The 25,442-nt window shown below is 32.7% G+C and overlaps 5 protein-coding genes across 7 annotated transcripts in view; 2 read left to right on the top strand and 3 right to left on the bottom strand.

Moving 5' to 3' along the window:
• The window catches only part of LOC144841364 (GTP-binding protein Rhes-like), a 154,722-nt gene that overhangs the window by 113,369 nt on the left and 15,911 nt on the right, over window positions 1-25,442 (bottom strand). The gene's annotated exons all lie outside the window — the stretch shown is intronic.
• LOC144841369 (rho GDP-dissociation inhibitor 2-like) lies at window positions 56-8,137 on the top strand. Of its 2 annotated transcripts, none has more exons than XM_078697688.1 (6): window positions 56-171; window positions 3,941-4,111; window positions 4,747-4,830; window positions 4,990-5,066; window positions 5,626-5,689; window positions 6,546-8,137. In XM_078697688.1, exons 2-6 carry the CDS (start codon window positions 3,943-3,945, stop codon window positions 6,740-6,742), a joined length of 591 nt encoding a protein of 196 aa, XP_078553814.1. In that variant the 5' UTR covers window positions 56-171; window positions 3,941-3,942; the 3' UTR covers window positions 6,743-8,137. The 2 variants fall into 2 exon arrangements, with proteins under 2 accessions (XP_078553814.1, XP_078553815.1); XM_078697689.1 differs by having other exon boundaries at window positions 68-171; window positions 3,938-4,111.
• On the bottom strand, window positions 8,996-9,997 carry LOC144839203 (histamine H2 receptor-like). Its single transcript, XM_078694517.1, has one exon. It carries the CDS (start codon window positions 9,995-9,997, stop codon window positions 8,996-8,998), a length of 1,002 nt encoding a protein of 333 aa, XP_078550643.1.
• On the bottom strand, window positions 16,030-17,290 carry LOC144839202 (uncharacterized). The gene is made up of 2 exons (XM_078694516.1): window positions 16,151-17,290; window positions 16,030-16,035 (listed from the first exon to the last, which is right to left on the bottom strand). The coding sequence occupies exons 1-2, from the start codon at window positions 17,288-17,290 to the stop codon at window positions 16,030-16,032; spliced, it is 1,146 nt and encodes a 381-aa protein (XP_078550642.1).
• LOC144840363 (uncharacterized) lies at window positions 17,743-25,163 on the top strand. Of its 2 annotated transcripts, XM_078696152.1 has the most exons (9): window positions 17,743-17,880; window positions 19,026-19,131; window positions 19,762-19,897; window positions 19,994-20,086; window positions 20,299-20,481; window positions 20,524-20,646; window positions 20,949-21,014; window positions 23,396-23,478; window positions 23,946-25,163. In XM_078696152.1, exons 1-9 carry the CDS (start codon window positions 17,822-17,824, stop codon window positions 23,985-23,987), a joined length of 891 nt encoding a protein of 296 aa, XP_078552278.1. In that variant the 5' UTR covers window positions 17,743-17,821; the 3' UTR covers window positions 23,988-25,163. The 2 variants fall into 2 exon arrangements, with proteins under 2 accessions (XP_078552278.1, XP_078552277.1); XM_078696151.1 differs by having other exon boundaries at window positions 20,299-20,646.

Below are 25,442 nucleotides of genomic sequence, written 5' to 3'. Positions count from 1 at the left end.
TTGGTACCGGTAGCCTACTTTGTTTTCGTCTTAAAGTTTGAGGGCGCTAATACAGAACTAATCGAAAGAATATTTTCTACTTCCGCCTTATAAATTGCAAGTCGGCAAAGTGAATTGGTTCAAAGATTCTCGTTTTTATTTTCGAAAAGCCTTTACATTAGGACACTTTAGGTAAGAAGTATTAATTAATGCAGCGTTAATATGAGACAACGTTTCAATACCGTCAAATGTTTGTGCATAATTGATCTTTAGTCTTAGAATTTGCATTTAAGTTTAGCCAGAAAGGCCGTGCCTTGATGGGTGGCTCCATGATACGGATCCCCATGATACATTGTGTGCTGTAGTCTTGAGTTCAAGCACAAGCAAGCACTTGTTGCACTGGTGGGTGTTGCTTAGCGCATGATGGAGATTTGCTCATAACCCTGTAGGCTACCCTTTTCCTCCATCTAGCTAGGGCCTAGTATAATTTATAAGGTTTTTATGCTTGCTATGTCGGTTACCAATTAGCATAAAAGATAGTCTTATATTAGTTAGTTTTAAATGTTTTCTTACTATACTATACTATAAATGCACGAAGTTGGCCCTGAAAGTATTACCCAAATGGCAGGCTGGTGTTTGGTATGCTTTCATTACCACCAGGTATCAACTCACCCTAGTGTTAGATTTCTTCATAGGATTGTTGAATTTAAAATGTCTAGTTACTTTATGTGATTTGTATTCTCAGTTATTCAAGTCTTTTTAATGGGTGAACTTTTTATATTAAGAATACGAATAATTGACTCGATCATCAAATAAAAGTTTTAAATACATCAATGCTATATAATAAGACTAAGAAGCCTTTTTCTATTAAAAAATGTATTTGTTTAAAATCAAAGTGTTGACTAGCCCGCATGCAAAAAAAAAATGTCTGCAACCTTTCAGAACTCAGGAATGTTTGATTTACACAAATATATTCGCTATTAATGAAAAAAGTGTTAGAGGGCGCTCCTTTAAATATTATAACACAGGTTTTTTTTTTGTGTGTGAACATTTTAATATTAGTATCCATCGATTAATAATTAAAAATATTAATTGTACTTCACCATACTTACATTATTGACTTAAATGCTATTATCAATAATAATAATTTAATAGTGCAAACAGACAATAGGTTCTTCTATTTTCTTGTCGTTTCCTTGTTTTTTATTTATTGTTTCACATTTAAAATAAAAAATGTCATGTATAAGAAAAAATGTTTTTTGCCCTGGGATCCCTCCCCTTAGAATCCCTTTCCCTGGGATCCCTCCCCTTAGAATCCCTTTCCCTGGGATCCCTCCCCTTAGAATCCCTTTCCCTGGGATCCCTTCCCATGGGACCCCATCCCCTGAGTCCTGTCCCCTGGGCCCCTTCCTCCCATTTCAAAATCCTGCATCTGCCATATGCTAACTTAACTTTATTATTAAAACAGTAATTTATTAACCAAGTTACCATCATTTTTTATAAACATCTGTCAATTTACATATTTTCAATCTTCTAAAAGTATTTTAAATCTAATTATAAATTATAAAATTTAGATTAAAGGACAATATATGATCAATCATTGTATGTTAAACAATCAATAATTTGCTATTAGTTAAGAAAAGCTAAAATAATTAAATTTAGTATTTAAGAGAATTGGGTTATATTCTTAATGTTATTATATATGGTCATGGTGTATTAATGACAGTACAAATACATCCAGTTCAAACTGGTCCCATTCTGTCTATAAATATTGATGAATTACTGATACCTTTCTTGAAATAAGTAATTTTGAGAGTAAACTACAGTTTTGATTTCCGTCCGTTTGATTTATTATTACTCTCAGTCTCAAAGCGCTCTTGTTATTATACTTGGGCCTTGTGTATGAGAGATCTAAAATAAAATTAACAACATTATAAAAAAAACCGAATAGAATTGAAAAAGTTCCTTATAAAACAAAATGTTGTTTTAGACTGAAAACTTAAAGATGTATGAAATATCTTTAAAATATAAAATTCAATTTAAAATGTAAAAAACTTATCAATAGAAAAGTTTTTAAGTAAATAGTTTATCAATTTTGATATGTCAGATTATGATGTACTGTAACCATTGAGGTAGTATGTTTATTCTTCAATGTAATAAAATGTTGAAAGCAGGCAGACCGCTATAGTAACTGTACTGTAGCAATAACATTGTTTAATGCACAATAAATTCAAGTACGCTATGCGTGTGAATCCTGTCTATTAGGATGAAGCCATTCTTAGGTTATTCTCTCCTAATTTGGATTATTTAAGATGAATTTATGGCAGTCTCGTTGGGAGATGAGGATTCAAAGTCAATTAGTTTGTGCATAGATTTTTAGATAGTGGGTTTCCATGACTACAATCGATAATAAAATCAAGGATGCATATCATTTTTTATGAAATAAGAAACAGTTGTCACAAGTTAATTCGATAACATTATTTTTACCAGTAAAAAGAATTAAGCAATAAGTTCAAATATATGTTGATATTAATGCCCCTGTAACAACATGAAATCAGCTATGTTATGGCAGGGTTCTCCAAGATTTATATTAAGAGTTACTGTATGTCCTCCCCTTCGAAGGGGAATAAGGCCTATGTTGGTTTATTCAAGTACACAGCACTATCAGCACCACTTTTAGTTTGTGTAATTTATTTAGACATTCCAATCCTCCTGATTTCCGGGAGTCTCCCGAATATTCAAAAAAAAAAAATTCTGTTTTTTAGATGGTTCTTGATAGTATTTAGTACATAATTGTACCCAATTAGTTTTAGAATGTGCTAGGCACCTATGATGAACATTGAAATGCTGATGTACAAAGTATTTCTGATGAGTTTAAAACATCTCAAATCTGTTAAATGCATTCAATATGTTAAAAACGCGTCAAATTTAGTAAAATATGTCAAATTTGTTATCAATATGTAAACCTGGAATTATTAACTACTAGGAGCAATGTATACTACCAGTAGAATTGTTATTAAAACTGTAGTGGCACTAGTAACGTTACAAACAAGGTTTGATTCTACTTCCTGTAGGATTAGTATATCCTATTGTAACATCCAACTCTGCTCTAGGGCCAACGTTGTTTACCGGTATTAGTTTATAATAGCATGCTCTGTAATATACTGCAGTAACTGCAGCAATACTCGCGTTGCATCCTATTATATATTTTCTGCAACAAGTACAGTAGTCAGCAATGCAAAAAATGAAATAAATTTTTAGTTTATTAAACTTTAGAAATTAAACTGCTGCAGGGCAAATTGATTGAGTTGATTGAGTGAAATTGTTGCAGTTTATCAGGAAGTGTTCAAAAGAACTATTGTATTGTGTACTTCCTTTTAATTTGTGTGCAGTTGGTAGGATAGGACACTCCCTGTTGTTAACAAGCCGCATTATTAAGGTTTATTTATTATTAAAAACATCCTAAATAAAACAAAAATTAGTTGTTTTTTTTATAGTAATTGCGATTTATGTTGATATTAAGAATCATTATATTTATTTATATACAAACTGAATAGGCTGTGATCTTCTTTTGCACATTTCTCTGTAATTGTACTGTACTTGTATTGTCTGTATTATTTATTTTTATTTATTTATTTTAATGGTTTTTTTTTTTTTTACTGTAGGGTCATCTCTCACCCTGATGACTGATTTTATATATATTTTGTATATAACTTACCTACCTTATGTAATATTTAAATAGTCAAAATAAATGTTTGATTGATATTGAATCTTAGTATACCAGGATGTTGACAGACTGTACAGTGTTTAATTTCATCATGGACCTATATATGTCCATGATTTCATGATTGCATCCTATCGTACAATATTTAAATTTTTAATTTTGCCTCAATTAGTTAGTTAACATGTATTTTCAAATTTGTACGTTTTTCTGCATTCCTTTTTTGATTACCTAAAGCAGCAATGGCCGAGGTTCAGGATACTCAGCATATTGACAGTGATGAGGAGGATACCCCAGGATACAAGGCACCAGCTAAGGCAACATTGGAAGAGATTACACAGAAAGATCAAGATGATGAATCATTAATTAAATACAAAAAAACACTCTTAGGAGAAAACCTTCCAACTGACGGTATGTTGATGTTTAGTTTTTGGTATTTTTGGAAAAATGGAATATCAGGAGATTTTATAAATTTTGGTTTAATCTGTTCCGAAATTTTTTTAGAAAAATGAAATATCGGGAGATTTTATCAATTCTGGTATAATCTATTTTTAATTTGTTTGAAAAAATGAAATATCCGGACATTTTATAAATTCTAGTTGAATCTAGTGTAAATTCTTGCTCTATCCATCTCTGTATTTACATATTGTAACGGTTTTTGGTACCTCCCTTGCGTGTAAATGGATCACCCCGGCCCTCTATCCAATCAGATTAATGATTTGTGATCCGTCCCTTCTTGTCCATCTGGAGGACAGTGTTGCTAAGTATCCCATAGGAGAAAGTTGTGTTGTGGAAAATACCGTAGACTTCTGTTAATTGCTATCCGTTATTATGAGTGGTCAGTTATATTCATAGTTGCGTTTTGTAATTGTAACTACTGTGGAGTAGCTTTGAATCAGGGTGTTGGTCAGATGTTTTGTTGAAAGCAGCTCTGCCCAAACCCGAGGTCTTCTTGAGAGAGACAATCCATTACAATATAAATTTCTCATTTATGTACATTTTGAATATACTGTAATTGTATTAAAATGTTTTGATTAATTAAATAGGAGCTGCAGATGGGCCTAATGTTGTGGTGTTGAAAATGTCACTATTGGCCAAGGACAGAGACCCAGTAGACGTTGATCTAACAGGTAAGCATCAACATGCACATCCCAATGTGATCAGGCAACTATACTAAGCCAAAGATGATGCAACAAAATGATAATATTTGTCAGGGAGTGGTGTTTAATCATTTTGAATTTTTTAAAATCTTAAATGATAAGTGAAGCTATTGGTGTTTTTAATTGCAGGAGACTTAGCAAAGATTAAAGACACACCATTTGTTATCAAGGAAGGTGCTGAATACCAAATTCAAGTCACGTTTTCGGTAAGTAGCAGTTTTAAAAAGGTTAAATTGTTATCAATTAATCAAGTAAACATTTATTTACTTCTTTGAAAAATGCAAAACATACTGAAGTAGTAATTTCAAAAAGGTCAAAAAAGAAGAGGGCAATTTAAGACCAAAAAAAGGCATGTTTTATAAGCTAGAGATTTATTCTAAGGTGATCCACATTTAGTGGATCTGACATTTAGTAGTTCAAAAGCTTAATATATGACTTGAAATGTACCTTCTTGTTTATGTTGCCATAGATATTGTATACAATGTCTCATTAGGAATCAAATTGGGTAGAACTTTGTTTTCAAATTCAGAGAGTGACTGATTACCATTGCATGGTCTCGGAATATTTTGAGAAATTTATTATCATAAAGTAACTAACAATTTGAAACAGAAAATTGGCTAGATCATATGATATTAATTATCATATTTATCATAATTAGCAAACTATTATTCTCATTATCATCTTAATCATCACCATTGTTACCTCCTCATAATTGTCTTTGAATTTTTGTGAACAAAGTTTTAAAATTGTAAATGTTGTTTCCAGGTGAAACGTGAAATAGTGGCTGGACTTAAGTATTTCCAGGTAACATCAAGAAAGGGCATAAGGGGTAAGTCATTTATTTAAAAAATATCTCCCGAGGAAGAAGCATGTAGTATGTAGATACATTATAAAATGTTAAAAATATATTTAAAAGTCTACAAATAAATAAAAGTCTATCAAATATCAGACGTTCCAACCCTTCTGATTTCTCTCGATTTCCCGAATATTAACAAAATCTTGAAATTTTGGTTTTAGATAAAAACATTTTTACTGTCTGAATTGTGTTTTAGGAGGTTATCTCTGTATTTATAACATAATTTCATCTGATTAGTTGAATGTGCGTACCCCTGGTAAGCATTGAAATGCTGATTGCGCGATTCATTTTGTGATGAGTCTAAAACGCATCAAGTCCTTTAAACCTATCATGTTAATTAAAAATGTGTCAGATCTGTTAAAGAATGCATCACATTCATTAACAATATGTAAACTATTTTTAACTTGGGAGTTGGAACTTCTTGAAATTTGACATGACGTGCTGAAGTTAAGTCAATGTCCTATCTTTTGCATTGTAATTTAAACAATTTTAAGAACTTACTGTATGTTATGATAATGAGTTAATTTATGTTAATTAGTTATAGACAATATAAAAAATAAACCTACCTCATTCGGGGAATCCATTGTTAACTGCTAAGGATATCTGGCAAAAATATATATGTAGCCACAAGAAATAAAGTGATGTGGTTGCCGCAAAAAAAGAGAACAATCTCTGCCACAGGAATTGTCAAAGGCTTCTGTCAAAAATCTTGAAACCTTACTAACCATACTGGTGGCTACGGCCCTGATATATTGTTAAAATTGAAAGTAGCACAGTAGAAAAGGCTCAAATAATTCTATTTAATGATTATTATTTTGTTTGCCTTCAGTTGATAAGTCTCAGTTCATGGTTGGAAGTTACGGACCAAAAACCGAACCTCATACATATAAAACAACACCAGACGAGGCGCCGAAAGGAATGATCTCAAGGGGACATTACACCGTCAAAAGCAAATTTACCGATGATGATAAGAACGAACACTTAGCGTGGGAATGGACATTTGACGTCAAAAAGGATTGGGAATAACAATCGAGAAATAACAAAAAGCCAAATTCAGTAATGAGATTGTGTACAAAATATTCTACTTCAGTTACTGCAGTAATTAAACTGTTATTGTTTTTTCTATAACGTAGGTTACTGCCAACATTTTAAAACATCCTTGATAGTTTAACATTATCCTGAAGTAGTTATATTTTAACACAGTTTCTAAATCAATTCTTAAAAAAGAATACAATAATATTATATAGAAATTACCATTTTTTGTATTGTTTATAGTGTTTTTTTTTTTTTGCTGTTCCTAGCTAGCACTAGAATAGTTGGAAGTATTGACAATACTAAACAAATTTTATTTAGATTTTTTAGCTATATAAGTTCACATTTTTTATACCCAATAATTTTTTCTTAATTGGATTATTTTTTTAATAAGGTATAATTATGTAAGTACTGTGATTCATTTTTATTTTACAGTAGTTGAAACCTCTGTAGATTACTGCAGTAATCACAGTCACTGTACTTTGTTAATCAGGCTCTTCCATTCTTATTGACTTATTATCAATATTGTTGTTTTTGTCAAATAATAACTTTTTTTATAAGATGTTTATAATAATTCAATGCACAATATGTTTTTTTATGGTAATAATTTATATTAAGATATGCATAGTTCCAAGACAGTTGATTATTTTTGTATTTTTGTGTGAAATATTAACAATAATAATAATGATTTGACCAATATTCACATTTTTTACACTCCTCCCTGTTGCGTTATATCTATATGATTGTGATTCTTTTATTCGTGTGTAACTTTAAAGACAATATATAGTGAATTCATAATATTCCAATGAATATACAAACGTTTTGGGGTTTTTTTTTATTTTTTTACAATTTCTGAAACGCAAGAATAAATTGTACACAAAAGCATAATGCATTAATTGATTGCTATACAGTAGGTCACCAAATTGAATGAAAATCCATTTTACTGTTTGAAACATTTTGCATTTGAATAACAAAATTGGAAAGTGTTACAGTAATTAAGCATAATGTACAGCCACTAAAAACCGTAATCTGCAAAACCATTATAGGCCTAGTCACAAAATACGTCCAAGAACTGAGATGGTGGTGTAGTGTACAATTACTGCAGTAGCTGCAGTGGAATAGGTTAAATTGTCAGACGGTACACACACTTTAATCATGATTAAATCATTTCCCCTGCTAGTTAGTATGTTAAGTATGTCCGATTGGCACCGCGCGTAGATAGACAGGTTGGCGAACGCGTCAACATTATCGTTGTGTGACGCGAATGCCAACACGTGTATGTGCGCGTGGGTTACATCAACACTCTTAATTGTCCATTTAACTTGTAAAATGTTATTAGCATAGTTTTCAATTATGTTGATATGCAATAAACCCTAGCCTATTTAGCAATTGTTGATGTGTCTGTATTCATGTTTTTAAAACATTTTGACAATATAAACCGCGTTCAGATCATGATGTAGACGCAATGGCCCTGCAGGTGTAATCTTGTTTTACATACAAGTTAATGTATAATGAATATGGTTACATTTTGTTACTCGGTAAAGTTCCGCCATTTTTCGTAAGTTCCGTTTGGTAGAGTTCTTCTACCTAGGTTTAAAGTTCTGTTTTTCGTTTAACTTTTCCTAAACTACTCGTCCTTGGGTGAAGTCCCGTTACTTGGTTAAGTTCAGTTACTTGGTAAAGTTCCGCGCTATTTGCGTGAGTTCCGTTACTGCTACATAGGTTAACGTTCCGTTTTTCGTTTAAATTTCCCTAAACTACTCGTCATCTACTTTGGTTAAGTCCCGTTACTTGGTTAAGTTCAGTTACTTAAATATATATATAGATAAAGTTCCGCGCTATAATTGCGTGATTAAGTTCAGTTACTTGATAAAGTTCCGCGCTATAATTGCGTGAGGTCCGTTACTGCCTAGGTTAAAGTTCCGTTTTTCGTTTAACTTTTCCTACATTGCTTGGTTAAGTTCAGTTACTCGATAAAATTCCGCGCTATTTGCGTGAGTTTCCGTTACTTGATAAAGTTCCGCTATTTGCGTGAGTTCCGTTTTTCTGATAAAGGTTGTCCAGTTAAATTTCGTTGCTCGATAAACTTCCATTGTTGTTTTGCTCGATTGAGTTGTCGCTCGATTTAAGTTTTGTTTCTCGGTCGGTAAACTCCTTTGCTTGGTTATCGATGCTCGAAAAAAGTTACTTATCTTGGTAAAATCTTTTCATTTAACCTCTTTGGTTCACGTTTATAAAACAGCCTTTTTATTTAGACTTTATGATTTCCTTCAACCTCCCTTTATTCTTCCGAAATCGTAGAGCATAAATGATAGGATTACGACAAGAATTAACAAACACAAGAAATACAGTACAGTTGTAAAATATACTCGTGAAATCCGTCTCAACTCCTAAGTTGTATCGCAAAAACAGCAACTGATTTGGTGTCCAACAAATCAAATAAATAGCTGAACATGCTAGCAATGTGATTGTAACTTTATGTGATGACGATTTCTGCGCATGTGTGAAAGTAACCGCGTTCGGCGGCGCTGGTAAATTCCATGATTCAATGCGTTTTCTTTGTGATCTTAAACGCTTTACTATACAAAAGTACGAAATTAGCATTATACACACCGGGATAAGGTACTCCCAAAGAAATACTATGACTCCTGTCACAGACTGAAAAGTTGGTCCGAAAGATGGATTGTCCATACACGATCCTTCCTTGGAATCATAATTAAATTGGAAAATGATTAAAACAATTTGAGACAGTGGGGCAAGCACCCACATGACGTGTAAGAGTTTCTTTGAGTGCGATACCGTGAACCTTGCTTTATAAACCATCGGCTTTACAACCGCCACGTATCGTTCATACGCTAACAACGTCAGATTGTACGACGATAACGAAAACGCGATAAAAAGAATAGAAAACGATTCGATGAAACGGCAGTACAAATTACCTAAAATGGGAGCATGTTTAGCTGGTTGTACGTCGAAGATACTGCAAAATGTAACGGGTATGATTAGAAGAGACGCACCTAGATCGGTGACGGCCTGTGCGCAGAGAAGGTACAAGGGCATCGAACGATTTTTCGGTGGTAACTTTTCAATGACGATTATCACCAAAGCGTTTCCAAGAATACCAAATATTCCGATTAACGCAAATATGACAGCGGTTATTATGACGTATGTACGGCTGTGGTAATGCAGATCAGAAGGGGTACTTGCAGTGTCGTTGAAGGTAGAGAAGTTGGTCGTTGTAGCGTCCATCATCGATAATATAAATCCACGACAAATAGGCCTACCTAAAATGAAAAATGTAAAAGTTGCTGTTGCTCTGAACAATAGAGCTGTATTGTTTACATGGCTATATAGCATGGAGCCTATAAAGTCATTTCTTTTGGCTCTTTCATGGCTATAGTGAATATGTGTTTTATTACAATGTGTTGTCCGATATTCCCATGGTATCTTGGATACCTTTGACGATTTTTTTCTTTAATAAAATGTAATTTAAATATAATGTAATGTCAAAAAGATAGTTCGACGTTTTTGTCATGGACCATTTGCAAGATCAAAATCGAAAAAAGTACAGTAAAGCAAAGTGCTGATAAGGATCGAAAAGTTAACGTATAAGTGGATGTGAATTAGTGAATAATTCATACATTAGGCTAATTAATATTCATGCATTTTTACAGCAAAGTTTTTGAAAGGAAATATAGCAAATAACTAGCTCCTTTTACTAAATTATGTATAAATTATAAACGCTTAAACAGTTCTATTTCAAGAAAATTGTTTTGATTTACATTTTTAATTCCCAATCTAAATACAAATTAACCTAAAAGTATACAACTTACCAGTATCCAAAAGCTGTTGTACGTTATCAGATCAAATCCTCTGTTCATTGTACATGAAAAACAAGCACAATATGGTAACCATATCTGTCTACTTTGTAATGATATCCGTCACTTTACGTATGTATATTAACTTAGTGGTTTTCCAAAGATCGCTGGGACAAGAATCTTTGATAATCGTCATCAGAATTTATTAATTAATGAAGAAAAGCTGCCAATTTTATAATGGATGTTCGTTGACCGTGTGCAATACTGTGATGATCATTTTCAATTTCAACCTTTTTTCTAATTAGCACCTAATAAGGAAATATTAAATCCATCCATTATCTTCATCCATTGGTTAAAATTCATCTAAACAGATTCTTAATATAATTGATTGATTGCCATTCTAGAAGTTTTAAGAGGCAGCGAAATTAAAAGAATATTTACCTTTGTCAGTAATAAAAATTTACCAACTAATAGTATTATTAGCCTATGAACATTAATATCAATTGCTGATTGTTTACAGTGAGTTACTATGACTACCAGTGACGCAAATGTGGAGGAAACTTTATCCAATTAAGTTAAAAGTTGTCCAATATTCATACGTATGGTATGGTACTTTGTTGAGATAGGTATGAGTATTCATCGTTTGTACGTTTTAGTGTTTACTATATTGTGCCTGGATTGTGTGTTTAATACTTCTAAATCCTCTCCTCTCTGGAATAACATTATATTAAAAACAATTATATTGTATCTCACTCGGCCACACATTCCTCCCTCTAGGAGGAAACAACGGTAAATAACAATTAGTGTATCTTTGTTTCAGATGGTCATTGTATTCCCGCCCACCTGCAATCACGACTTCTCATGACGTATAAATAATTAGTATTTATGCTGTAATTTACAGCAAGCCATTTCAATTGTTTATGAACGCTAATTTGAATATTGGTGGACAGCATACATACCGCGAACAAGTATCACTCGTTTATTGTTTCTCAAAAAGACGGAATCGAAGCGTTAAGATGGCGACAATAGTAATTGGTGACTGATCATATAGCATGGTGTTGTTACCATACCGTATTTCAGAAGTCAAATGAAGACACTTTCATCTTTGATCAGTGTTTTATTCTGACTGTCACACAGCCGCAATTACGGCTCTTTCGGACATGTAATTGCTGGTAACCAACGGTGAACAACGGTAAATAGCCACAACTGTACACATATAAATGTAAAAAGTAAAATTTAATAATAATCTTCGACAACCAATTCTTTCTTCTATAATTCGACCCCCCCAAAAAAACCCACAAAAAAAAACCCAACCAATTCTCAAACAATGATACCGTGTTCCTATTCCCCACAAACTTTATGCAATTCCCCAAATTTCCCAATCCTTCCAAACCAAATATCAACAATCTTCTTATTTTTAAATAAATCCCCGAAACCCCCCCTTTCAAATACAATAATATCACAAGATGAATAATTAAACAATACTAAATGTCCACAATATCGTTCCTTCTTGCCTTCTCTCCTACGCTGACACAAAACAAATTAGAAAGATAAAAGTTAAAACGATTCTGCAAATAAACAACTCCCACGCCTCTGCTCCCGTTCTGCTTGTATTATCAATTATAATTCTTCCTATTTTCTGACATATAAATAAATCAAATATAAAGTTAAAATGTTTCTTGATGTCGTTCTGCCCTGCAATCCGCTCCCCGACCAACTATTTCTGTCTCCTTTTCCACGTAAAATAATATCAGTATCAATCCAGTTACTCTTCAATATTTCCAAACAATTCTTTACATGTAACAACTTCTGCTGTTTCCAACAGTTATTTCTTCCGTCAATTTACATTCACAATTTCAATTAATCCTCAGTAGTCTCAACCATTAACAGTTCTACATTTAAGTACAGCCTTATAGTATTACTTCCAACTCACAATTTATTAACTTCATGTATATCTCTTTATTTCCTTTCTGCTTCAGCTCTATATCACCATAATTATCTCCAACTCACAATTTATTAACTTCATGTATATCTCTTTATTTCCTTTCTGCTTCAGCTCTATATCACCATAATTCAATTACTTCTTCTCCTGTACGTCTTAGTTTCTCATATCAATATTCACCTATCCCTTTCTGGCTTAACATAACATAGCCCTCCTTCTCTGTCTCCTCTCAATTTCCATCTACCTCAAAATTCCCTCAATTATCCACATATCACCACCTTATCCTTCTCCACCAATCAGCAACTCACACACTAACTTAACTCTTATACCTCTCCTCCAATCAGCAAACACCACACAATCCTTCTCTGCAACACAAAAACTCTGCTCCACTGGCTTCACACAATAGCTTCCTAAAACAAAAGAAAGGTTCAAATAGTGAAAACAAAGGAAAAGTATGAATGACTTGCAAAATATATACACAACTTTATGTCACTTGTGACACTGACCATTGATTTGAAATGACCGGATAAAATACATTGGCTTTCAATCAGACTCTTGATTACTTTGCTTAACGGTTGTTTTCGAAACCAAGTCTTTCTGGGATGATATTTATCATAGCCTTGGAGCATCGGTCATCGAACATAAGTAAGAACTAATATACACACAATTACTATTTATCATAATAAACCAAGGCACACAATATAGTTAATATACTATAGGCTACTAACAACATAAACTTTTCTACAGTGTATGATTATTTACACGATTTGATAGGTTGACTTGATTTTTGTTTCAATTCAATAATATTATATCAAGTGAATCGATTATTGCGGCTACTAATAGTTCAATAAACATAATATTGTCTAAAACTGGTACTGCTTCCCAGGTTACACGACGTTTCCATTTTCGGATTTCGTTTTTATTGATTCGTTCTGATTACATTTTCATTGGTGCTCAACGTATCGTAAATTTTCTCTTAGGCCTAAATTTTCAACGAAACGAAAACTTCGATATCTGGCGTGCAATCATACCAGTTAGTAGCCTACAGAAGAGAGCAGAAAAAACTTACGAAAAATCTGTCTTAAAACTATATTCAGCAATAAACTATGCAATTGATACTTTTTTTACTTATTTTATTTTGAAATTTTGAATCTACGAAAACAACATTTTTGACGTTTCTTCATTTTTATTTCTTCGTGATGTTTCTTTCGTAAAGATTTTCATCGATTACTGCAGTAAAACTCTTTATTTCTTCGTTATGACATCATCATAATAATAATTGTTTTCTTCGAATTTATTAACAATTTTAGTAACATGTTTTTCATTTCTTCGTCATGGCATTTTCACCGGCCTCGACGTAGTGCAGATTTTCTTCGATTTATTACTGCAGTAACATTTTTCATTTCTTCGTCATGGCATTTTCACCGGCCTCGACGTAGTGCAGATTTTCTTAGATTTATTACTGCAGTAACATTTTTCATTTCTTCGTCATGGCATTTTCACCGGCCTCGACGTAGTGCAGATTTTCTTCGATTTATTACTGCAGTAACATTTTCTATTTCTTCGTCATGGCATTTTCACCGGCCTCGATGTAGTGCAGATTTTCTTAGATTTATTACTGCAGTAACATTTTCTATTTCTTCGTCATGGCATTTTCACCGGCCTCGATGTAGTGCAGATTTTCTTCGATTTATTACTGCAGTAACATTTTCTATTTCTTCGTAATGGCATTTTCACCGGCCTCGACGTAGTGCAGATTTTCTTGAATTTATTACTGCAGTAAAATTTTTATTTCTTTGTTATGGCATTTTCACCGGCCTCGACGTAGTGCAGATTTTCTTCGATTTATTACTGCAGTAACATTTTTCATTTCTTCGTCATGGCATTTTCACCGGCCTCGACATAGTGCAGATTTTCTTCGATTTATTACTGCAGTAACATTTTTATTTCTTCGTTATGGCATTTTCACCGGCCTCGACGTAGTGCAGATTTTCTTGGATTTATTACCTCAGTAAAATTTTTATTTCTTTGTTATGGAATTTTCACTGGCCTCGACGTAGTGCAAATTTTCTTCGATTTATTACTGCAGTAACATTTTTTATTTCTACGTTATGGCATTTTCACCGGCCTCGACGTAGTGCAGATTTCTTCGATTTATTACTGCAGTAACATTTTTATTTCTTCTTTATGTCATTTTCATCTGCCTCTACGCAGTGCAGATTTTCTTGGGATTACTGCAGTAACATTTTTTATTTCTTCGTCATGAAATTTTCACCGGCCTCGACGTAGTGCAGATTTTCTTCTATTTATTACTGCAGTAACTTGTTGATATTTCTTCGGTAGAAGCTTACAGTACACTAATAATAATATACTAATAATATTCGTGGATTTTGTTTTGATCGATGACAAAACTCTTCGATTTTGCAGTATGCCGTCGTTTTAACAAATAAGATAAACGCATTTTTTTTCTCAACAGCAAGTTTTTCATTTTTGACGCTATGATTTTATAAATTAAAAGACGTTTACTATATAATTTCAATATAAAATTTAATGACAAAAAAAGAGATCGACGTTTCGGTACCATCATAGAACCATTTTCAAGATCAAGTGAATACAAAACAATAATAATTATGTGCACTAAGCACCAAAGTTGGTGACAGGAAATGCTAATTGAGGGCTAATTAAGTAATTAGCTCCTCCTACTGAGTTAGATAAACAATTTAGCTTTGATGGAATCCGATTGTTTATTGAGTGTAGGTTTTATCTCTTTGATCCACAACATCTCCTTAATTAGGCAATCAAACTTATTGTTACATTTAGACATGGAGAAATAAGTTAACTTATTTCTCCATGATTTAGATAAGACTCTAAAGTATTCCGAGATATCACCAGTTATGCCATGTTGTTTTAGGTGATCGCCTATAATACTTTTGTTATGTTCATTAATGCGTTTGTAAAGGTGTCGGCAAGTGTAACCGACATAGTTTGTATCACACAAACCACATTGAAATTTGTACACAACGCATTGTGAATTAATGATTCTGGGTTTCATTTCTTTAGGTTTTAAGGTGTCACCTATCTTACGACTAGTAAATACTGGTAAAATATCATTTTCAATCTTCGCACTAAGTTGTTTAAGTTGTTTAGTAACCGTGTTACAACAAGTTTGATCCTTGTACGGTAGTACAATCCTAATAGGCTGGGGAGATTCATCAGTTAGCATATCTTCATTAGTATTACTAGGAGTCACACAAGTATTAATGGATTGGTTGAAAGCCTTAACAATATTACTAATAAGATCTAAAGGATAATTCAACTTCTAAAAATCTTTGTTACATTATCAACCTCTGATAGGAAAATGTCATGCGTAGATGACAATTTGTAGGCCCTATTAAGCATTGTGTGAATTAGATTACGTTTATGTTTGATATCCACATGGCTATCATAATGTAATAATAAGCCTTTATTAGTGGATTTCTTATATACTTTGGTTTCAAGTGATATATCGTTTTTTGAGATAGTCATACCTAAAAAATTTATTGAGTTATCTCTAGCAATTTCCATTGTAAAATCAACGGCATCGTGTGAATTGTTCAAAGTATTCAAAAAATTCTGTGCTGAAACCTGGCTTGGCATGAATACGATTGTGTCATCAACGTAGCGACGATAGAACTGCGGCATTTTCCCTGTTGCTTGTAAGGTATCTTCAATGTAACACATGAAAACATTTGCCATCAGTGGTCCAAGCGGTGAACCCATGGCTACGCCATCAACCTGCTCGTATAGATCACCATCATATTGATTTTTGGTCGCAATTGTAAGTAGGTCCTTAAGACCTTGTTTATCGATAGATAAACCGTGTTCAGAGTTAAACCAGTCATCTTTAAAGGCCTTATGAACAAGAATGTTAATGGTCTCATCAAGTGGAACATTGGTGAATAGAGAAACTACGTCGTAAGAGACCAGAACATCATCTGAACCAATTTCAGTAGAACGTAACTCTTTAGCAAAATCAAAAATGTCTGGTATAGAGTATTCGTTGCTGGCTAATGGTTTTAGCTTCTCATCTAACCATTGTGCTAATTTAAAATTGTAAGTGCCAGTGGCTGAGAGTATTGGCCTAATAGATAGATTTTCTTTGTGCGTCTTGGGAAGACCATACAGATGGGCTAACCTCGAGCCTTGTGATGTTAGTGTAGATGCTACTTCCTTCGGTAGTATATTACGAACAATATTAGATAGTTGCTTCTCCTTTTCTAAGAGAGGATGGAAATGCTTAATTGGTCTACCTCTAGACTTAGGTTGTGTCTTACTTACGGGTATAAACTTAGATGTGTTGTTTATAGACGATTGTCTAAGAAGTTGGTCATAATGATGTTTATCCATGATAACGACTCCGGAACCTTTGTCAGGTTTAGTAATGACAATGTCATCCCTTTTCTTCAATTGTCCCAATGCTCTTTTCAGGGACCTAGGTGGAGATTGGTCCTTGCGTTCGATGTAGTTTAGAGCAATCGACTTTAAAGTTGCTGATGTGAGCTCCTTCATATCCTCATTATTTAGTTTCTTCTCGACACGCCAGTAAGCCTTTTCAAAGTTGGCTAAAATTTCCCTACGTTGTGATTGATGTGGTAAGGCGAACTGTAAGCCACGACTAAGAACCAGTTTTTGGAAGAAGGAAAGCTGGTACGAAGATAAGTTGGTAATGTGTTCGTCTATGTCTCGATCCTTGTATAATAGGCGTGCGATCTTCTTGGAGTGATTCCGCAGTTCACCGTCCATTTGTTTTATCCTTAGTTCTGTTATCGTTTTTATATTTTTATTTATTCAACTTGAAAATATTATCCATTTTTAACTCAAATCACGGTACACTTCGAGTTGGCAGTGTTTTGTAATGGAATTTTTATCTTTGTTAATACATTAATACTTTTTTGCAAGTTTTTTCTTCGTATACTGTATGCGCCACATCTTTCTTTACACAACAATATTTCTTCGAATTATTATTTGTATGTTTTTTCGATTTTGATAAAGAGGAGGATAAAGGTGGCCTTCACGTGGCCCTCCTTGTAATTACCAGTGACAACTGGGAAACCAACACCTTTATAAAAATAAATATTCATGCACTTTGATGATCAGGTTTTATTTTTTTTTAAATATAATATTATTTACTTATATTTCCCCCACCCGATAGAGGTCGCTATGATAATTCATGTTGTGTATGACGTAATGATTCACGAGTTTGATGAAGAAAAGACCTGTCTCACATTCAGCAGCCCAATTTTCGTATCGTTTTGAAGTAAATAAACTTAAATTATGGCATTAAATTCATCACATAGTGGCAGTAATGGCGTAGTGTTATTTGCAGGAGAACGGTATGTTTATTTGTTATTCTTCTTGTTGGTGTTGCGCTCGTGTTTTACCGTCTTTGTATTCTAGAGCTAGGCCTAGGCCTAGGCCTACCTAGGCTAGATCAGCAGAGCGAGTATTATGAATCACGATCGGGACCATATCACGTACTATCCTAGCTAGGCCTTTCCTCTATCTACTCTAGGGACCTGCCACTAAGCATTATACTGGGCCTACACTAATCTATGTCCTGTAGGCTTCGACCATGACTGACGTCCAGTCAGTAGGGCCGGGTATTAGAGTGTTATGATAAAAAATGTACAAGAAAAAAAGTACATGTTACTGAAACAGTAACAAAACATAGTCATATTCTATTAGACTATTTTATTTATAGGCTAGGGGCCTAGCTAGTACAGTAGTAAATTTAACTTTAGGCCTATAACTATATATTAAGTTGAGTTAAAATCAGTTTAAATATTTGATTTTATATAAACTTTTCTTTTCATTCTGTCTAAAACACTCCTTCTCTACAACACATCGCTTATCATAGAAGAATAAACCGTATTTTGGCATTTTTCATATTAAAAATATATAAAACATACAATTACATATCACAATAATATTAAATATAATGTTAGCTTGTAAATAATAATACATTTTTTATCATAAAACCCTATACCCGGCCCTACCGACTGGACGATACCGGGCCCTACCGACAAAGATTAAGTATGACCCTTTTGTGTCAACAAACATTTAAATTTGACCTTTGGAGTTTGAGCTTTTGGTTTAAATATGAATATGAAGAATTTTATAATTGGTGATACTCTTTAGAAATATGTATTGTTACTGTAGAGTACTGTACTTGCTCTTTCTAAAGTAAACACACAAAAACAAAGATTTTCTAATTAAAATTAAACTAACTACCCTCCTCATTGTACAAGTCTCATGGAGACTTTTTATTTAATATCCTGACAATGACATAAGCAAATTTTCCCCTCATTTAAGAAGGTTATTTTCAACAATGTTTGGTGTTTAAATGATATTACAGTTTTAAATTAGTCGAACTTTCAAAATGGACTTTGTACCAATCGGTAAGTATGAATATTTATACAGTATACCAAATATTTATTTCCTTTTCAGTAGAGAGTATTATTTATAATTATCATTACAGAATTGTACATCATCAAGATGGGGTTGAGATTGAGTTTGAAATGAAGCCAATGAAGGACCACTTTAAAGGAACCAAAAAAGGCAAAGTGTATTTGACAACACTAAGGGTAAATAACAACAATGAATGCAAAAAAAAACCTATGCTATCTACACTAATGTGTTGTACAGTAACCCTGCTAGATTGGAGTACAACATATTAAAAATAAATTCGTCAAGATCCCAATCACCCTCTAAATAAATTCTTTAAGCTTAGCCAAACTGGTTGACTGATCACTCGGAATCAAAACACTAAACATTGCCGACAATCATTTGTTTTTATTTCTATTCATGTATTTAATAGCAAGTTTGTTAGATCTCAGTAATTTCTTTGTTATTTTATTTATTTCAAATGTAAATCAACCAACCAAAATAAGATAATAATAATATTCTCAGTTCTCTGCAATGAGAGATTTTATTCAGTATACTGGCCACCAGCCCCAAAATATGATAAATATTATACGATACCATGAACATTAGATAGGTACAATTGACGTGATCTATATGAACATACAATAAATCTGGAAAGTGATACTATTGTGTTTTTGTCTGTGGATTTAAGTAATGACCTTAGGTAGAACATGTTTGAGATATGGTGTGGAAGGGTATCAAGGCTGATATAAAAGGCTGAACTCTCCAAATATGAAACCTCATTTCAATGCTATTAATGTACGTTCTGACATATATAATTGTATTTTTAGTTGATCTTTCACAGTGCAGGCAATGATTTGATGCAGTCATTTGCAATGCCGTTCTATTATCTCAAGGATTTTGAGATTAAGCAACCAATTATTGGAGCAAACTATTTAAAGGGAAGGATTCTTGCACAACCTAATGGTAACTTTTTTATTTTCAATTTCATATACAGTAACATCATGTTAAAAATATTAAGACACCTTTACTGTAACAGGTACTGTATGTGTTTTTCAATAGGTGGCTGGGAAGGACAGGCTAACTTTCAAATGCATTTCAAGAGTGGTGGGGCTATTGATGTAGGAGAAAGACTTGTTAGACTGGCAACCAAAGGTACTATAAGTACAGTATAAGTTTAAAAATTGCACTACAGTGTCAAGTCAATTACAATTAGTTGTAAAATGCTATGTTAAGAGACTAGTAATGGAATGCGGTTTCGGGAGGGTCGTGTTTTTCGACGTGCAGTGATGAGTTGATAGTACTGAACTAAAACTAATGAAATAATATACTGTAATTTACTAACAACATTTACTTAAAATTTTCAGCACCTAAAGTTGCACCACCGAATCCAGGCCAAGCCGTCCCTCAGCAGAATGGTTACGCACCCCCTCCAAATGCCTATGGTGTTCCCCCTATGAATGGATATGCACCTCCACCACAAGGAGGATATGCGCCAACGGGATACCCTCCAGCTGGTGGGTACCCACCACAAGCAGGAGCATACCCACCTGCAGCAGGGGCATATCCACCTGCAGCAGGGGCATACCCACCCGCAGCAGGGGCATATCCCCCAGCTCAGCCATATGGTTACCCTCCAATGAATACAGCACCTTATGGAGGTGGGTATCAGTACCCACCTACTGGGGCTTACCCTCAAGCTGCTCCTTATCCAAGTAAGTATTTACAATTATTGTGAGCATTTTTAAATTTACAAACAAATCATGTCATGTCAGCTAATTTAAACATTTATAGACATACGTTTTTGGCTAAAAAATTCCCTCTCATAGACCATAACCTAACCCATAATCTAGCCTTATATGATACAGGCAACACATGAGATACACATGAGATGTTGTATTATGGAATTTTCCTAAGATACTTGGCAACTATTGTTGTGTGTGGAGATACAGCAGTGACAATTTTGTTAATAATTTGAACAAACAAATATAACTTGGAATTGTTTTTCATCTTTTAGCTGAACAGCCTCCAGCCTACACCACTGTTGTACCAGGCTCTACTGACCCATCTGCTCCTCCAATGAGTAAGTTCATACCACATTCATTTCATCATTTAGTAAGAAGCTCTTACTTAACATACTTGTCACGCCTTAAGCGCCCCATTAACAGTAAAACAATCTTCCCAAAATAGATAAAATTATCATTTGACTCCAATAAACTCTTGCGCATGTCAGTATTATTTTTTTTTACAAATATAGTATTTCAATATTGCGTAATCTTGCACTACTGCCCTCTATGTGGTAATATTATTCTGTTGAACTTACTCAGATTTTTTAGCTTCTAGATTCTGATGAATTTTCTTTAATAATGTACATTTTAAATGTAGAATAAAAATGCTACATATAAATAATACAATAAAACGAAGCTACTAATACTATTGTACTACAGAAACTAGGGTAGTAGGATGAGACTGCCATGTCCTGTATAAGCAAGACGCAATTAGTACACTTAGACCGAACCCTGGGTTAGCAATGAGAACATCTCCATACAGTTTGGGTTTAGTGGGTTTTTTCAATTTCTATGTTCAGCGATTTCACAACATTGTTTTGTTTGTTTATTAGTTGTTAAAATAAATCCAGGATATTATTTCTACTACAAACAAACATAAAATCCAAGTTTCATGTTTCTTTTGAAATTATGCTTTTTTTTAAATTCTCGGCTTGGTACATAATAAATGTAAATGAGAAAATAAAATAATCCAGTGAAGATGTTTAAAATTCAGTGATGCTTCTATATGATCCTCTGAGAGAAAGTGATGCATAAGGGATTAAAATAATAAAACATAGCTGCTGCAGTTTGATTGTCTATAGAATAAAATATGCTTACTATATTTCATTTTTTATGTGCAGTTTTGATAACACATCATTGTAATACACAATGTTGTGTACTTGGGATTAATAAATACAATGAATGATTCTTCAAATTAATGAAAGAAAATGTTTTTTAAAAAGAAAGAAAATTAAAAGCAATTCATATTTTATTAATATTCTATTAATAATAATTAATTTATCTAATTTTAATCGACAGATCCAATCGATAATTCCAACTCAAATTTTTGACAGCTTTTCATGCAAATTGTGGAACTCAAGTAAAATATAATATATAATATGATAAGATAATAAATATAATATATAAGATAGATTGAAGCCAGTAGACTACATTTTGGGTCCTCTGGCATAATCCCACCACAAACTGAACATGAATTTTGATCAAGAGAAGAATGCAAAACTAATTTCATTCTTTACTTTCATGTTGTCTACTTGATTGTATTCTATCATTTGATTTGATAATTTAAATGGAAAGTTTACATGACTGTATTCCCTTAAACATTGATTTTACTGAGAATGTCTTGGCACACAGATTTATTGACAGGCTTTAATCTTCTTCTATACAAATTCTATGGTTACATTCCATGTGTAACACTACTAGATAGCCTATGGCCAGCTATTGAAGATAGATATCGATGACAGATATGCTTGTTCAGATGCGATTCGTTAATAGCGCTGCAATCCTTGAAATGGCTTTGTTTAATAAATGCTATCCTACATGCTAGACACAAGCCTAGAATTGTAATGAATTCCAATCGTTTTAATGGTTACGCTTTACGACGTTTTAAAACAATTGCGTAGTACAAAATACGTTATTAAAGCATATGTTTTCATTTCTTTATGGAATAAAACTGATTGATAATAACACTGAAATACAGTTATGTTAACAATATTGTCATATTGTAGGTAATTACTGACATTAAGTTAATTAAAATATTTATAAGATTGTGTAGAGAGGTGATAAAAGTATATTTACATAAATCCAGTCTTAATTAATGTTAATAAATAACTGACGCTTATATTAACAATAAATGTGTTTGTTCCATATGCACAATTAATATATTATAATAATTATGTTGGCACAGTGATTGAAGTTGTTGTCTCTGGCATGAGGTCAGAGGTCAATCAATATGTTATTTGTCATCTGTTGCCTGAACACTAAAGTAATTGATACACCTGTATAATGCACACTTCCTCCATTATACAATATTGATAACAGTCTATTTATTATAACAAAGTTTCTTGTTAAAGATATTGCTTGAAGCAAGTATTGGCACAGAAAGAATAATATTATAACCTTGCAATTTCTGTAACTTAGTTTAACATAAACTAAAGGTTTAAAATATAAAGCTAAAGAGAATCAAAGCCTGTATCTATGCATGCGCAAATTATACATTTTTTCCCCAGCTAAGGATAATGGTTTTTGCATAAATAAATGAAAATGATAATCAATTACAATTATATTGTGTATTACCTTTTGTAGGACACAAAGGAATACACAGAAAAATTAAACAATACAGTATAAATTACTTACTCATTATTATGACAACATAACTATTTATTCCTTTTATTTTCAGATGAAAAGGGCCAACCTACCAATAATGCTTATTACAACCCTGCCAACCCACAGACTGTGTATGTACCGCAGGACCAGCCCCCAGTAAGTAAATCAATATACAAATGTAACCATTACTGTTTTTGCTCTCTGTAACCTCACCTAATCTTTTTTTTCATTGGTGATGTCATAATTTTGAACTTGCCTAATGCCTTTATTTTCTGCAATGCAAAAAAAAACACCAAAAAAAAAACAACTTTATTTATTTACTTTTAATGGTACACACTGTAGTGTTATTCTGAAAGCTTTATAGTGGTTTTTAAATTAATTGAATTCTTAGGCCGTGATTGACAATAGGCCATTTTACATCCTCTTTCTGCCTGAACATTTGACTCTCATATGATGTGCAAATTTCATTCATTTCCACAAAGAAAAAAAATATATAATCCTCTTTAATATATTTAGCTAGAAATCATCGCAAGGTAATTTAGAGAAATTAAATATTTATCAAATTATTCAAAGCTTTTCATGATTATGAAATTTACTGAAACGATATTATCTTTCTTTTTTAGAGCGCTCCACCTGCATACAGTGAAAAGGATAAGAACCTATAAGTTGTCATTACTTGCACCAAATCAATTTGAAAATAAACTTGTGTCCACACTGATGATAATAATATGTTAACAGTGTCATCATTGTCTAGGATCATCTAAACATAAGCTAAAGTATAGTATTCAATTTAATAGATACATTGTAAAAAGCTCAAGAACAAAATTATAATTAATTATTATTAATTTGTATTTTCTTTACTGGTAACAATGCATAGCAAACAAATTATTTGATAATGAAAAATAGAAACATCAATTATTATTATTAAGTAGATGATGATGGTGTTCAAATGACGTTTGGTCTTGGCAACACTGATGATCTCTCTAATCGGTTCACTCCAAATAATTTGTAAATAAGAAATATTATTGTATATAATGAAGTGTTATCTATAGCAATTATATAAAAATAAATTAATTTATGATGGAATTGAGAAATGTGCACCAAAAAGCTGCTGCTAGGTAGAGATAACATATTGACAACATGTGATATTGAGAAAGAAATCCAGAACCCAGAAAAGTGTCCCCTTAATAGGGGTTTGGCCGTAACATATAACCCCCTTCTTTGTTTCATGGGAAATTGTCCCCTCAATAATGGTGTCCCCTGAATAGGTGTTCCAAAGAAGGGGTCTATTGTATTCCAGTGCCTGAACACTAAGAGCATGTTGATGAATAGTTTTAATAGATGTAAGTGCAATATAATTCTGTTATTGCTGATGATTTTCAATGTAGGATACAATTTTTACTGTCAATTTAATAGTAGTAACTTCATCACCAATCAATGTCTATCTCTAGGTATACTAAACAATTATTCTTTAGTAAAGTGTAGCCTCCGAAGTTATTAAATATTAAATAAATTGGTAATTATTGTTGTCATTAATACATCCGATATAATGGGTTTTATTAATATTTAAATTGATATGGTATATTAATTTTGACATATTTTAGAAGGTAGATATTTTGGCAATTTTTCAAAAAATTATAGTACAGTGAAGAATTTTCGAAAAATGGCCAATTTTCTTATTTTTTTGACATAACTGGTGACTATATCATAATTGACCTGCACATCACATCAATTATGACATTCACAGAATCACATAATTTGTTCTGCTCATAAAATATTTTAGAAAGTCAATATTTTATTCATTTTCTTATATATACTAATAAAAAAAAGAATGGACCTTAGGGGTGTAATGTAATGTTATAGAGTTAGTTTAGAAAGTGGATATTTTGGCCATTTTCGAAAAAAATATCCCTGTACAGGGAAATTGTAGAAAGTGGCTAAATTTCGACCCTTTTATTTTTTTGACATAACTGGCTTCTATATCAATAATTGACATGCGCAGAACACGTTATCATATTTACCATATTTTAGAAAGTATATATTTTTTTTTACAAAATCCATGTAAATGTTGGCAATTTGAACGGCAACCATGCTTTTAACAATATGTAACAAGAGAACTA

Source organism: Antedon bifida, chromosome 4, assembly GCF_963402885.1.
Source record: "Antedon bifida chromosome 4, ecAntBifi1.1, whole genome shotgun sequence".
Classification (NCBI taxonomy): domain Eukaryota; kingdom Metazoa; phylum Echinodermata; class Crinoidea; order Comatulida; family Antedonidae; genus Antedon; species Antedon bifida.
This window is presented reverse-complemented; position numbering and strand designations above follow the sequence as displayed.